At 40.0% G+C, this 15,433-nt stretch overlaps 1 protein-coding gene across 3 annotated transcripts in view; it reads right to left on the bottom strand.

Annotated features, from left to right (window-relative positions):
* Positions 1-14,874, bottom strand: part of LOC122083389 (myosin-10) — a 32,527-nt gene extending 17,653 nt beyond the window's left edge. The window contains exons 1-7 of one of the 3 annotated variants that reach the window (XM_042651169.1): positions 14,609-14,874; positions 13,848-13,921; positions 11,460-11,553; positions 11,249-11,357; positions 11,123-11,161; positions 10,354-10,437; positions 10,170-10,231 (exon numbers count right to left, since the gene is read on the bottom strand). In XM_042651169.1, the coding sequence (XP_042507103.1) occupies positions 10,170-10,231; positions 10,354-10,437; positions 11,123-11,161; positions 11,249-11,357; positions 11,460-11,553; positions 13,848-13,902 (443 nt within the window). In that variant the 5' untranslated portion in view covers positions 13,903-13,921; positions 14,609-14,874. Of the gene's footprint in view, positions 1-10,169; positions 10,232-10,353; positions 10,438-11,122; positions 11,162-11,248; positions 11,358-11,459; positions 11,554-13,847; positions 13,922-14,608 lie in introns of those variants that run through there. The other 2 variants (XM_042651172.1, XM_042651170.1) reach the window with 2 other exon arrangements.
* Between the last annotated feature and the right edge of the window lie 559 nt (positions 14,875-15,433).

Raw genomic sequence — 15,433 nt, 5'->3', positions numbered from 1 at the left:
CTGGGAGGCAGCCTGGTCTGATGTGGCTTGGTTCTTGGTTCTTGATTGGTTCAACCTAAGACAACTTGCGTGGAGAAGACTTGAAGAAGATTCCCTCTTAATTCGTGGCCCCATGGCCAGCTCACATGGAGGAGTTTAACTTACAAGATTTTAGGAAATCTTTAATTGATGTAGTTTCCATTTTCATATTTCCTTGTAATAGTTAAGAAGATATTATCTAAGCTAGTTTCTAAATTTAGTTTTTACTTTTAGAAAGTAGGAATTCTAACTTATTGGGTTTCTGTCTTTGTAAAAGGGAGGGATTTGAATTGTAATTAGCTTCCAAATAGAATAATATCTAATTATAAAGGGATTCCTTTCCTTTTCCATGCAAGGAAGGACCCAATTTTGTAATCAATTCTAAAGTTTATAAATAAAGGAAGAAGGTTGATCTACAGCCCACGATTGAATTAAAAAAAAAAAAGAGCTTTGTGCTGGAAAACGGTGAGACGTAGTGCTGTGAGAGACAATTTGGTGAGATACCCATGGGTGAGATTTCTTAGGGAAGACTGAGATACTCGACCCAACCTATCCCCCTTCCCTATCTATCTTCTTCCCCTTCTATATTTTTTCTGATTACTTCTTTCTCTCTATTTTATTTTCCCCGCTATCCTAAGTGATTCCAGCCCTATTCGAGTTTAGTTTGAAGCTTGATTGCAAGCCCCAACACCTGCTGCCATTGCAAGATCTGAGAAGACAATTCCAAGACCTACGACATCTCTTTTGTTCAATCTACCCACCGGTAGTACCTGTGATCCTGTTCTGGAATTAATTCCTAGTCATCTAGCTAGGAATTGTTCTACATTAGACCCAAAGGTGATCATGAGGAGAAAGAAAGATGCCACATCCAGGAGCAAATTTTAAGTAGCGGAGAATGCACAACATGGCTTCCATGTGTGACAAGTAAGGATCATGCATGTACTGGCTAACCAAGTTGAAAGCATATGCTATGTTAGGGCATCTATGAGAAAGATAAATCAAACGCCCAACTAATCTCTGATATCTCCCCTTATTCACAGGATCACCTTCCTTACTAACTAGGTGAACATTAGCATCAATAGGTATCAGCCAACTTGCACCCCAACATACCTGCCTCAGGAAGAAGGTCAAGCACATACTTTCGCTGAGACAAGTAGTGATGCAGATAAGTCAATAGGCTTATTTTATTGTAAATAAGCCTTAGATTGCGTTATGTATGTGTTAGGCCTTTGATCCCATGGGTTTTCTTTGTAATGGACCACTTTAATGGGCCTAAAATATGGGTAGAAAGTAGGAAAACGAGATTTAATTCATTAGTTAAGTCTTGTTTTGAGTCTATTTCCTTTGTTATTTCAGTTTCCTAGTCAGTTTAGGTTTCCCAATTAGTTAAGGATTGGGTTAGGCCTTTCTTTTTTAGTGTTTGAGTCAATTTTGAATCTTCTATATAAGTTTGTAAGGGGCTACAACATGGAACACGAATTTATTAATTGAAAAAAAAAAAGATGGCTTATGTTATTGTGATGTGGGATGCAGTTGGGTGAGATGCCCATTCACCAGTTCTTCTTTCCCCTTTTCAACCCTCCATCGAATTCTCTTTCTTTTCTTATTTTCCTTTTATTTGTTTGTTGTGAGAGAGTGTTTGAAAGCTAGAACCAAGCCTACTGGAGGACATCTTCTCTATTCAGCCAGAATTTCAGACCCTGCCTGGGATTAGGATCACTTGTGATTCTAGTTCTACATTAAGTAGATTCCACGAGAAGACCTGGCAACTTCAATACCAAGGAAATAACGAAGTTGTCCAAGATCTTTAATCTCGAATTCCTCACCAGGTATTTTTGAGGTGAGAAATTTCTGCAAGGTCATCACCTGTAACAACAATATCTACATAGACAATCAAAATAGCAATCTTTCCACCAGATCTCTTAATGATTAGAGTGTGGTCAGCATTGATTTGAGAATAGCTTGTAGCAATCATAGCCCTGTGAAACTGCTCGAACCAAGCACAAGGGGATTGCTTCAGCCCATATAACGCAAGCTTCAGCTTGGACGTCTTCCCATAGGTTTAAGAGCAAGTGAACCCAGAATGAATGTCCATATACACTTCCTCCTTAAGTTCCCCATGAAGAAATTCATTATTCACATCCAACTGTTGAAGGTCCCAACCTAAGTTAACAACATAGAATAAGATAACATTGATCGTGTTCATCTTGGCAACTGAAGCAAACGTCTCTTGGTTGTCAATCCCACAAGTCCGAGTGAAGCCCTTGGCAACCAATGTAGCCTTGTAATGGTCCACTGTACCATTGGCCTTCTGCTTAACTGTGAAGACCCACTTGCAACCAATTGTCTTCTTCTATTAAGGGAAGACACTAGATCTCATGTATCATTCTTCCTTAGACCCTGCATCTCCTCAACCATAGCTGCCTGCCATTGTGAGTCCACACTTACTTTATGCCAGGTATAGGGAACAGAAACATAGGACAGAGAGGACACAAAACTATACTATAATGGAGAAAGTGAGTTATAAGAAACAGTTTTAGCAATGAGATGTAAAATGCAAGACCTAGTGCCTTTGCGAATGGCAATTAGCAACTCAAGAGTAGGGTTAACATTAACAACTTGAACATCATTAGGAGGGGAAAGAGAATTACCTAGGCCTGAGGGGACTGGATCAAGTTTGAGAAGTGACGATTGGCATAGTAGAGTAGGTGCAGTGGTATGGGTCTATTATCTGCGACAATAAACACGCATCTCCGGAATAAGAGTCTCAATCTCCCCCTAAACAAGAACATTGGTAGGGACAGAAGATGGTGGTGTATCAAGTTCAAGAGGCCATCTTCCACTGTGGGAGAAGGCTCCCCCTAAAGAGGTGTGGTGCAACGTAGAAGGCCGCAGATTCATAAAAGACAACATCCATAGTCACAAACCAGCCACGAGAGGGAGGGTAATAACACCGATAGCCTTTCTGGGTGGTAGAGTACCCCCAGTAAAATGCATTGGATACCACGAGGATCAAACTTCCTGTGAGGATGATGATCACGAGCATAACAGACATAGCCGAGGACCTTGGGAGGAACGGGAAAAGCAGCAAAGCCCTGGAGAAGATCCAAAGGAGAGCGAAAGCCAAGGACCTGAGAAGCCTTTGGTTGATCAAAAAAGTGGTAGCTAGAACTGCGTCACTCCAGTGTTGGGGAGGAACATGCATCTCAAACATGAGAGAGCCTGTAACCTCACAAAGATGTTGATTCTTCCATTCAGCAGCATTATTTTGAGCCAGAGTATCGACACTAGTCTAATGGACCATCCCATGAGCAAAAAGATAAGCCTGAAAAGAGCCTTCAAAGTATTCGCGGCCATTGTCACTTTGAAGAACTTTAATAGTAGCACGAAATTGAGTCTGCACCATACAATGGAAGTGCTAAAAAGTAATGAAAAACCTCTCCTTTGGTGCACATCATATAGACCCAAGTGGTTCGAGAATGGTAGTCAATAAAAGTAACAAACCACTGAAAACCATTTACAGACATAGTGGGATAGACCCCAAATATCAGAATGTACTAATGAAAAAGGATTAATTTTTATTACCAGAAACAGAATAAGTTATTCAATTTTGTTTGGCCAAAACACATGCCTCATCAAAAAAACTGACTCGAATTATAAGGAAAAAGCCTAGCTAAAGTCCCCAAATGAGGATGTCCAATATAGTAACTCAGAGATAGGAGGTGACGAAGATGTCTGAAGAGCCTGAAGAGATACCAAAGACGAGCCATCATTAAGCAGATACAGACCATCGTGCAACCTACCAGAGTCGATCATTGCCCCTATCACCAGATCCTAAAAACACAATGAGAAGGGGAAAATGTGACTTTGTAATTAAGACTGTAAGTGAGACTGCTAATGACCAATAAATTATTAGGAAAGGATGAAACATGCAAAACAAACGAAAGGGATAAAGTATGACTACAACGAATAGAGCCCTTTCCAAATTTTGTGGAATGAGTCCTGTTAGCCAACTGAGCCTTAACATTACCACAGCAAGAAGTATAATCAGAGAAAAGTGTAGAAGAACCTATCATGTGATCTAATGCCCCGGAGTCGGCAATCAACGGGGAGGACTGAACAAATGTACTATGACCACAAAAATAGGTACTTGAACTAGCAGGGGTAGAGTGGGCAAAACTCGTAGACGCAAATGCAAGAGGCTCCAACCTACTCAAAAGATGCTTAAAAAGCAAGAAGTTGTTGGGATGCTTCGTGCAAAATTAGAGGCGTCAATATCGTTGCTTGACCAGTATTAGGATGACCTTTTCCAAATGTATTAGTGAGGCGGCCATGAAGCTTCCAACAGTGCTCCTTGGTATGTCGCTCCTTACCGCAACAGTCGCACTTCACAGGTGCTTTGGTAAAGGAGCCACCAGACTGTGGGTTGCACTGTAGGACTGAGTGTTGAAGACAAGGGTTAATCTCTCTGTGGGAGTGGTAATAGGCTAGGGGAGCATAGTAGTCGGACAGTCCTCAAGTTGTATCATAGAGTAGGCTTGCTCCAGAGTAGGAAAAGAGCAAGACTTAGAACATTAGCCCGTAATTGATTGTATTCCACATTCAACCCTACCAGGAAATCATATACTCTGATCTTATCTTCCCGTTTTTTGAAGTTGGTAATATCAGTAAGAGTGGAGGGAACAAACTCCGCATAAAAATCCAACTCCTGGCACAGTGTTCGCAACTCAAAATAATATTGTGACAGAGTGAGCTCCTTTTTTGCTTCAACTCATGAACCTTCTTGCAGAAGTTCAAATACCTGAGCATCATTCCCAACCTGGGAATAAGTGTCATGTGCTGACTTCTATATCTTCCTAGGAGACTCAAGAAGCAGATAGTCATAAGAAACCTGTGGCTGCATAGAGTTGACATGGTAAGCCATAACAAGAGAATTCGCACACCCTCATTTATCAACATTTGAACATGATGTGGGCAGCTCTATGTCCCCGCTAAAATACCTATAATAACCACGGGATTTGATAGAGATACAAAATGAGTGTGACCAAATCAGATAGTTGGTACCATCTAGCTTGATAGCACACGGGGGGGAATGTGGAAAGGGTGCCGGAGGAGTTGCCATCGCCATCACCACCAGTGGATGCAGCCGAAATCGCAAACATTGTTACCACTCAAAGGTTGCAAGAATGAAGACTGGCTAAACCAGCTGACACACACACCGTCGGCAACAAAAGCACCCAAAAGCAGGAAAAAACCCTGAAAAGCCAAAAATCGATATAAAGGGGTAAAGCCCTGATAAAATCAATTTTTGGGTAAAGCTTCGGAAGACCGGAACAAAGTCATGAGGCGCTAGCATGCCTAATACATGCCACAACAAGGATGGGTAGCACCAAACTGAGTCATCTTCAAGCCGATCAATGCATCAAACAGGGAAGAACAACCCTAATATGAAAATCCAACATGGTGAAAAACTTAAAATTCAATAAACAGTGAATAGGGTTTCTCAGGTTACAGAGGAGCAATCCAAGATCCCAAAAAATAAGATGGAAGGAAATAGGGGGCCCTCTAGATGGTTAAAGAGACTACCACCAAGAGAGGAAGGATAGAAGAAGAGGCAAGAAAGAGAGACGCTGGTGAGAGGAGCTAAGCCCAAAAAATAGAGAAAAAGAGATGGGAACCTTTAGGGTTTGGATCTAAGGCTTTTTTGGGGGGGTGAGTAAAAAAATGCATTACGGAAAGGGAAAAGAATATACAAGGCCCCGAAGGGCAAAGAAAAAGAATAAAGGCTAGAAGCCCACCAACGGGAAAACCCTAACGAAACAAAGAACAAAAGGACCAACTACAAATTAAGTTTTCCATTCATTTGAATGAAGGTAGTAGAAGCAAATCTCAAGTGGTGACTCCGCCTAGAAAATGTGCAATAGTCATCCTCATCATGATTAGGGAGCTTCAAAAATGCCATAGGGCCAACGCAGGAAGGAGGAGGGGGGCCTTCCAATCAGGAAAACAAAGGGAAGGAGACTCTAGGATAGGTGTTACCATGGCATCACTCAGCTCCAAAAGCTCCTCCGAAGCAACAGAAGAACTATCAACCTCAGGGGTCAAATTACACAGAGGAGCCCAAGAATTAGACTTCAAAATCTTCTTCTTTTTCTTCTTTTTCTTCTTCTTATTCTTCTTCCTCTTCACAAGGGAATCAATAGGGGTGAGAGAGGTGGGGCACAACCACCCCACATTATGCAAGGAGGAAGTAGCCTCAGTAGAGGCCAAGGAGCCTAATGGTAACAGGCCCTAGCATTTCAATTTTGGCACGAGGGACATTGAGCACACATCGCCTATGTTCAAACGAAGGAGATGTATAGTGATGAACGTCCACCAAGGGCCCATCTAAAGTCGCACTAGCTTGCTGGTCCAAGTCCAATATAGGCTCCACATAATAGATTGGAGGCCCAATCCAAGCCCATCTCTAGAAGAAAAGCCCCAAGACTAAAATACATGTACCCATTTTCCAATAGGAAACAATAGTATCGTGCTTCCCATTGTATTCCTTCAAATCTAACTTCATCAACCCAGCACCAAGTCTCCCAAGGGTTTTGACAAATAACCTTCACTTTCCCAAGGATAACTTTTGAAACCTTCTTCATACAAGCCATCATCTCATTTCACACCGTATTAGAATCTCCCTTAAAGCCCCATTTTCCTTGTTTGACCATTTTATATTAAATAATTTCAAAGTATCTCCTTTTAACCTCCACCACCTTATCCTAGGGAAATTAAGCCCACATTTCTTATTGTTCTGTGTATTAAGGCACATATACATGCCCGCCAGTGTGTGTTGAGCGGTTAGGCTCTCCCCAACTATAACCTTACAATCCTTGCACAACAATATGTCAAACCTTCTAGTTAGGAGAAATTTATTTGGCTAGTATGATGCCCACTTTTGTAGGTAACTAAGTGTTCTTTCTTTCTTTTCAAAGAAAGTATTCACAATGGATAAATCATAAGCTACTGCAAAGTCTAAAATCAAAGTCCCCTCTTCATTCCTCTCCCCAACTCCGTAGCCTCCATGTACATCTTCATAGCCTCTACGGTCCCTCCCAACATGCCCATTTAGGACTAGGTCACCTCCTATGATAATCAATTCACCTTAGCCAAAACCTTGCACTTATTCAACCAGGTGTTCCCAAAATTACAACTTACCGCTTTCATCCAAACCTACTTAGGAAGCATAAGCACTAATAATATTAAAAAACATCTTTCTCCAACATAAGCTTGATGATATAATCCTATCTCCGAATTTTTCAACATCCAATACATCATTCTTTAGATCTTTGTCCACTACTATGCCCACTCCACCTCTAATATTTTGATCTCCGAATACCAAAAGTTTAAAGCCATCCAACACCTTAGCTTTTTTACCCTTCCATCTAGTCTCTTGAATGCAAGCAATATAAATCCTTCTTCTCCTCATCACATCTATTAACTCCAAACACTTACCGTTAAAGATCCAACATTCCACGATGCTAATCTAACCCTACGCTTTTTGATTAGATTCTTTACTTGCATTTATCCACTGTATAAGAGCCCTTGCCTACTTATCACCGCATCCGGGCATTGACGCGGAACGTCGCTTATGGGGGATGGCCCTAGTAAAAGGACAATAGGACATAATGCTAAAGGAAATAAAAGTCAACAAAAAAAGCAATAGGATCGATGAAAAAGGTGATTGGCTGAATACATTAAGATGCCGGCTGCCTACCTGACGCACCAATAGAAGAAAATAATATAAAATAAACAATATGATATAATGGAATGACACCTAATGCAAGCCGAAGGTCTTAAAGGTGCTGCATTAAACCTGGACTGTTCATCAATCCATTCTAGTTACAAGGTGGTAGCTCAAACAGTTCAGCCTTCAACAAATCAGTGATTGTCAAGAGAATAATCAAGAAATACACCCAAAGTATGCGCAGTCATCAATTCCTATGATCCTATCTAATGCATAAGGCTTGTAATTCAAAAGAATTCTCAGGGGTCAACCAAAACATCAGCACAGAAAGATAAATAAAAACCCTTCACTGAAAAGACAAGCTCATGCACCAGTATATTGATCCCTATCTTTGGCAACAGCTTGAATGGTCCATCACCTGGGACTTGAAAACACTGATTAAAAGGATAAGGTGAAGGGCAAGGATAACTCCAGTTGAAGTAGTTAGAGACATAAGAGCTTATGAGTTACAGAATAGATGAAATCGCTTAGACGCTTACCCAAGTATTCGACAAGGCTTATTTCAGGTGACTCAGTTGCGCAGATTTTTCTTCAAGTGATTAAAATTTTTTAATTTCTATAAGCAGATAAATGGTGGTAGTTTCTCACTTTTGTGAGTATAAGGAGCAACGTTAGGAACCCATCAGTGCAAATGGCAGTACTTACGTTTAATGGAATAACAGCAATAAACTAGGAAAGAGATGGTAAGAGTTTAGCACAGAGGAAACGAGTTTCATATTTCTCTTTACTTTATCTCTTTCACTAAATGGGTAATATCAAGGAAACCAGCTAAGTTGGATGTAAAATTTTAATCAGGAGAAGCAGAAAGAGCAAATGGGGCCCTGGCAGGGCTGTCAGTTATCTACTGTTTGTAGATCAACCAGGTAAGAATCCTACTTATGTAATTGTTTTTGTCTCCACTCACTTCCAAAATAACCAGTCATCCTCGCTGTTCTTTCACTCTTTAGCATTCCTGAGGTAAAACTTGCACGAAATCTTCAACACATGTGACAAGTCAAGTGACTCCAGGCTTAGGCGCTTAGCCCATATGAAATGAATCAACTGCAAATCATTTGGATCTCCTAGGTCTACTCCTCGCTGCTTCACAAAGATTCCCTAATTCCCTCTGGACTGTCCCCCTTAATCCTAACGCTTCTTGGGTTTGGTGTAACATTCTTACCCTCCATCCCTTGGCCATCTGTGCCATTCACACATCTCTTATGTCCCATCCACTTCCTTATGGTTGGTTAATTGGCACCCCTCTAGTGTCCTCCTCTCAGGGATAGGGCCTAGAGTGGTCTACTCCTACGGCCTGAACAGAGATTCCACTATTGCATCCATCATCTCTAATGGGTTTTGGTCTCCTACTTCTTCCCATCCCCTCTCGGGCATCTGGTCGTCCCTGCCTCCACTTTCCCCTAGACACCATGGAAGAGGGGACAAATTCATCTGGTCTCCCTCCCCTTAGGGTTCCTTTAGCTCCTCCTCAGCTTGGGATTTTATTAGACCCCACAAATTTCTTGCCTCCAGGTGAAAGATTGTCTAGTTTCCCAGTCACATACCCCGTCACAGTTTCACAGTTTGGAGAGCCAATTCTAATTGCCTCCCCACTCAATCCTTTCTTATCTACCATCACATTCAGGTTCCCCCTTCTTGCTATCTTTGTTGGAATGGTTCCGAAGATATAGACTATATATTCTTTTTCTTGTCTCTTCACTTCCATTATATGGAAGAGAGTCCTTAGCTCTTGTTGGCCCGGCAAGAGATGTATTCTCCATCTTCATAGGGAATGAATTTGAATCGACATGACTTTTAGGGGTTCTAATATCTGTGATACTACTGGCAAACTTGCCTTTCGCATCGCTATTAACCATATTTGAATGGAATGGAATCTTCGTAGATGGACTTTTAATTCCCGCTTCTTTGACAAGATTTGGAACGCCATCTATGTTGAAGTTAGTTCTAATCTGTTGATGATTTCTCCCCGCTCCATTAGTGATTCCCCAAGGAACAAGCTCATTGTTGTCTCCTGGGACCTTCCCCCTTCCATTTCCCCCCTTCTAGTTATTTTTTTGGCCCTGTTCTTTTGTTTTTTCTTTTTATTTTCCCCTAGGGGTTGTATACTCCTTCTCTCTTCTTTGGTAATGAATCGTTTATTCACCCAAAAAAAAAATCTAATACTTTTGTTTCAGTCTCATGGAGACACTACACATTCATTCAAATCACCAGAGATGCCAACAAGTGTGATCAAGCTTGGTAGTTCTAAGCCATTCTGCAAATCCCTTTACAACTTTTCCTAAAAATTTGTTCTAAAAATTCCTAAATGGAGCACCACAACAGAGGAGCAAATTAACACTAATAAAGTCAAAAGGCTGACACATACCTTTTTTGAAGATCATTCAATTTCATTGACATGATCTCTTCCTTTTCTTTTGCCTTCTCAGCCTGTTAGAATCATAAAAAATTTCTCAAAAGAACGTTGGATGTATAGACAACAATTACATACTTCATACACAAAGAACATGAGCTCGATCGTTCAAATAGAAGTTGCAGATAAATGTCAAGACCTCCATTATTGAATTATCTCGTTCAGCAAATGCAGCAGCAACAGAGCCTTGAAAATATTTAACCTGCTTTTCAGCCTCCATATTCTGAAAGAACACAATAGATGTGAGAACCAATAAAATTAAATTGCATAAACTAGATTGAGTTTGAAGAGAGAAATGTAGAAAATTATAAAAGCGTTTCTCTACCCAATGCCACTCTACTCCAAAACGACAAACTTTCGGAAATTTTTCTGTCAGACTTTGGGCATGAAAAAGGAAATTATGTATAGAACTTATATCTAAATAGAAAAATTAAAGAAACGAAATGAGAAAGGGCTAGTAAACCTCGAACATGGCACATGACAGGGACACGAGGTATCTTAACAGAATAAATGCTCCAAAGAGCAACAACAACAAAGCCTTATCCCAACTTAATGGGGTCGGCTACATGGATCCAAACAAGGAACATAATTGTATAATTGAGCTGACTCAAAAAAAACGAATAACATAACAAGAGGAGAAAAGACTACTAACTGGGGGGGGGGGGCGAACCAATCATTAGAGAGAGAAGATATTTGTGCCTTAAATATTTCTGGCCAGAACAGTTATATTTGTGCCAATTGGAGTAGCTCTTTTTTCCTGCTTTTGGCATGGCTAAGATTTTACCTATATAGCTATGTTGGAGAGGCCTTGTATGGTACACAGGGCCCTGTTTTCTTCTTGGCATTTCACCCTAAAGTTCCCACTATCAAGAAAAAGAGGATATAGGAATTTGAAAACAATCAATTACCTTTGAGACCTCAGCACTATGTAAATCTGCCAACTGGCTCTGAAGACAGCAAAGCAAAAAATCAGATGGCAAAAGAGGATGGTCAAACAGAAATATTTGACTTAAAGAAACGAACCACAGCCTCACTTTAATACGATAAGCTTCAGAAAGCTCCTCCTGAAGATTCATATTCTCTCTTGTAAATGCAGCCAGTTTGTTTTTCAAACTCTCGATCTCCTGTTCCAAGCCAGCTGTCCTAATGGGGCTTTAATTTGACTATATTGACATTCTTATGGAATTAAGAGTGAGAGTGGAGAGTGATCAATTAATTAAAATTTATGGACAGGCAATGAAAAACCTTTGAAAATGCATTCGAGTAGCCACAACAAGATAGCTAGGGCCTGCTTGCTGCAAGCATAGTTGCTCAATATCTTTGCGCAGTTGATCACGCTCTGCACAATAGAATATTTAATGATAAAAATAGATATTAATTTTTACATTTTTTACATTGATAACAAACTAGATTTGCAGTCTAAATTACAAGACATGAAACTTGGAAGCACCGAATATTTTACCATTTGTGCCACCCACATACCACAGTCAATTGAAGGCTGATTTTAGAAAATAAGTAAAAACACTGAGCACCAACGCCCTTTTCACTTACTAAATCCATAACATCCAGGGGTTCCCCTGTATCTACTACCTTGATAAACTCCAACGAGCCCAAAGAGAGACCGAAATGGCACTATGTACGTGCGTGCGCGCGTGCGTTTGTGTTGGTGAGAGAGAGAGAGAGAGAGAGATACCACAAAGCACTTGAACTTGTCACACAGGTGCAGCAAAATCCTAGTAATCTTAGCAGAAATTTTACCGGGAAATATGCAGGTCTAATAGATTTCACAAGAGTTGACACACTATTACCAGTCTTTCTACACTTCTTTGCTAGATCCACCATGTTTTTAGCTATGAATATTCTGTGTTCTGGAATCTCAAGATAAGGTGGCCATCCTTATATATATTGTGACACTGATGCAGATACAGCTGCACTTACCTGGTTGGACCAGCATGACCGGCTGTGGAAGCCAAGGGCCCAAAAGAACCGGTCCAGCCCAGGTTTTTGGTCCAACAAGGGCTGGTAGTAGTTAGTTTTATATTATGTCTTTTATTTCTCATGTTTGTCTTTGAGTAGGATACGTAGGAAATAGAGATATAGGATTTTGTTTCAGTGTTAAGAGTCTAAGTAGGAGTAGTCTTATTATTTTCCCCTTACATACTTGCATAAACTCAATGTTTGAGATTAGAGTAGAATTTTATTTTAGAATTAGTGAATTTGTGCGTTGTGTGTGATCCCCTCCCCCTCGTTATGCGATTTTCCCTCTCTTCCCTAAGGCTACACCATCAGACACTTAACAAATTGCTGAGCAGTTGATTACCTTCATCATATGGATAAGGTGGCTATCTTTAAGTTTTCCCATCAGGCTGGTTTTTTTGGGGGTAAAAATCAGGCTACTTTGTTGCTCAACATTACATGTCTGAGGGACACATGAGTATTTAATAATTACGAAACTACTTGCCAATTGCCTTGCTTAGGAGAGAGAAATAAATCCAGGCTGGCTGTCCCAAAAACCTATTCATGTCACGCCCAAAGGACCCAAATAAGGTGATTAACCTCACCAATGAGTGGAACCTTCCTGGAATACAGGGATATCAATCACACAGCTTCTGAAAAATGCACTTTTACAAGTTGCTAGAGCATTTGTGAAGAACAAAAGTAGCAGAACTTTTTATAAAAATTCTCGACAGACCTGGATGACTAATAGGATCTTTGGATTAGTGTTTTGTCATTATTTGTCAAGAATTATGAGGGCATTAAGGTCTCAGTTTCCTAGAGTATTACAATTAATGGCAGAATAGACTGTTCTAGTGCTGGTGGTCACATTGTACAGGACTGCCCGATGCTCTTTTTGTTTGGATTCTAGGCTTATTTTATACAATGAGGATTTCTTGCTCCTCATGTTTCACTCATCACCTATCCAGGAACATAATTAATGTTTTAAACTTTGTCTAGTCCATCATAGTAAGTCAAAAATTTTAGCACTAATGCAGTTAGAAATTAAGATAGATTTCTACCACGGGCATGGCTAGCCACACAAAGTTTTAGCTAATAGAGCTTGTGTTTCTAGACATAGAAAATTTCAGTGTAATTACCCATTGTACCCACTATTTTGAAAAGCTGAAGGTGATCCTTTCCATGGTAGCCCAATTGATCAATCCATTGCTTCAATTATTGAATTCCAGTTGTCGGGTTCAATTTCTTATCTTATCAATTCTCTTCTGCTTTCTGTGGACGAACCAATCCAGTACAAACAATAGGCACAACAGACTATACTTTACCTTCTCCAACTAAAAGTACAAGAAAACAAGAGAAACTACTGTAGAAGATGTCCGGAACAAGAGAAGCATTCTCATCTAATCATGGATCTTAGATACTACAATTTAGTTCCTAATGGAAACAAGTAAGAACATCTCGGTGGCAATATATTTGCAATTTGTAATGTAGGGATCAAGGACAAGTTCTTAAGTCTTGAAGCTCCTACTGATGATGACATTGAATTGATCATTCTCGATAGAAAAGAATAAAAACTGAACAATAACTGTAGATGAAATACTAATGCAAGAATGGCAACAGAAGATATAAACTTTAATAAATGCCATGTATGGTACCCAAAAGAATGACAGTTCTTACCACGTTCCAACTGTTGAATTCGACCAATCATGCATTCATTATTGTCTCCATCCATGCCTAAAGAAGAAAATTCTCTGAAAAAAATTGATAAATCAAAATAAGTAATTATTTTGTCGCATAAGAAGAAAATTCTCTGAGCTAATGCCATGATCCACCAGGTCAGTCATGAGTAGAAGAGAAGGTCAGTTTTTCATAGCAAACAAGGTTAAAATTATGTCCAGGAAGAACATGGTCTTGGCATTATCCATTCGGGAACCGTTAAAAAAGACGATAACCATGCCACATGCAACCATGGTAAACCATGATATCTTTTTTTACTGGTTCCGAACAACCGGAAAGTCGATCAGGGGTAGTGCTGTTATTTTTTGCAGAAGATTTTTAAAAATAAAACGCCGAGTATCTGACATATTAGTAAACCATGAGATGAGCTCGACTATTTGTAAAAAATCACCACTTTAAATAGGAAACAAATAATGGAGAAGGGCTAGAAGATACATGGTTAAGGCGAACAGCACAGAAAGTACACAGAAACGATGGAAAACAATCAGAAAACCGTGTCGACCAGAGTAAAGCTGTACAATTTGAATTATAAAAAACACAAAGTTTGGTACCATAAGAGAAGCTTGCAAAGTGAAACGTAAAACTCTCCAGAGATGATCGAATTAAAGAATAGGGTCAACATTAACACGAAAAATAATAGGGAAATCGAAGCAATAAGAGGGGGAGAAAGAAACCAAAAGGGCGAGGAGAAGGAAATTCACCTGAAAACAACAATCCGTCAGAAGCCCTAATAGCAGTAACGAAGTGAAGCGGAAAAACAGGTAGAGGTAGAGGTAGAGGTAGAACCATTCTCGTTGCAAAGAAGATCCTTACTTGCTAGAGCGGCGGGAGAGGGGAGAGTAGCATTCATGAATGAAGAATAATAATAACAAGGGAATGATGTTGGCTGCTTGGTGCTGAAGATGTTTAAACGATTTTTTCAGGGAAAGGTTTAATATGGCAGCAACAACGGGAAACTGGAACGCCGACTTAAAATATACAATAATATTTGATTAATCCACCGGAAAAGTCTAACGTGTAGAGATCCGCAAGTACCAGTGTACCACTCAATACTTCTACCCAAAAGAGAAAGAAAGGTACCACTCACACTACACCCTTGGAAGTTCGGACTTCGGACTCTCAAACATGTCCCACGGGTGCAGATCCCCTCGCATTGTACGGTCCGTCCGGTACACGTGTTTCAACATTTTTTATTTTCCCCCAACCTACAAGTGGTCCAACGGTTGAATAGAGAGTCATAGGTTTTCACACAAAAGAATACAGGGTTGTTAAACCCAAGGGTTAGCGCAGCTGGCTTGGACCCACATGGTCTTAAAAAAATAATAATAATAATAATAATACTGGATTGTTGGTAATATAATGGTTTGAGTCGCTATATTGGCCACGGCTGATATAAATACTGATATGATATGAATGTCATATACTAAGCCTATAAGAGGCTTGTATTAAAAAAAGAACCATTTTTTGCCTGTATTTTTTATTTCTATCTAAGTATCAGTGTATTTCACGTATGTTAATTCTTATGA

This window comes from Macadamia integrifolia, chromosome 7 (assembly GCF_013358625.1).
Source record: "Macadamia integrifolia cultivar HAES 741 chromosome 7, SCU_Mint_v3, whole genome shotgun sequence".
Classification (NCBI taxonomy): Eukaryota; Viridiplantae; Streptophyta; class Magnoliopsida; order Proteales; family Proteaceae; genus Macadamia; species Macadamia integrifolia.
The sequence above is the reverse complement of the archived record's forward strand: the minus strand, read 5'-3'. Positions and strand labels throughout refer to the sequence as shown.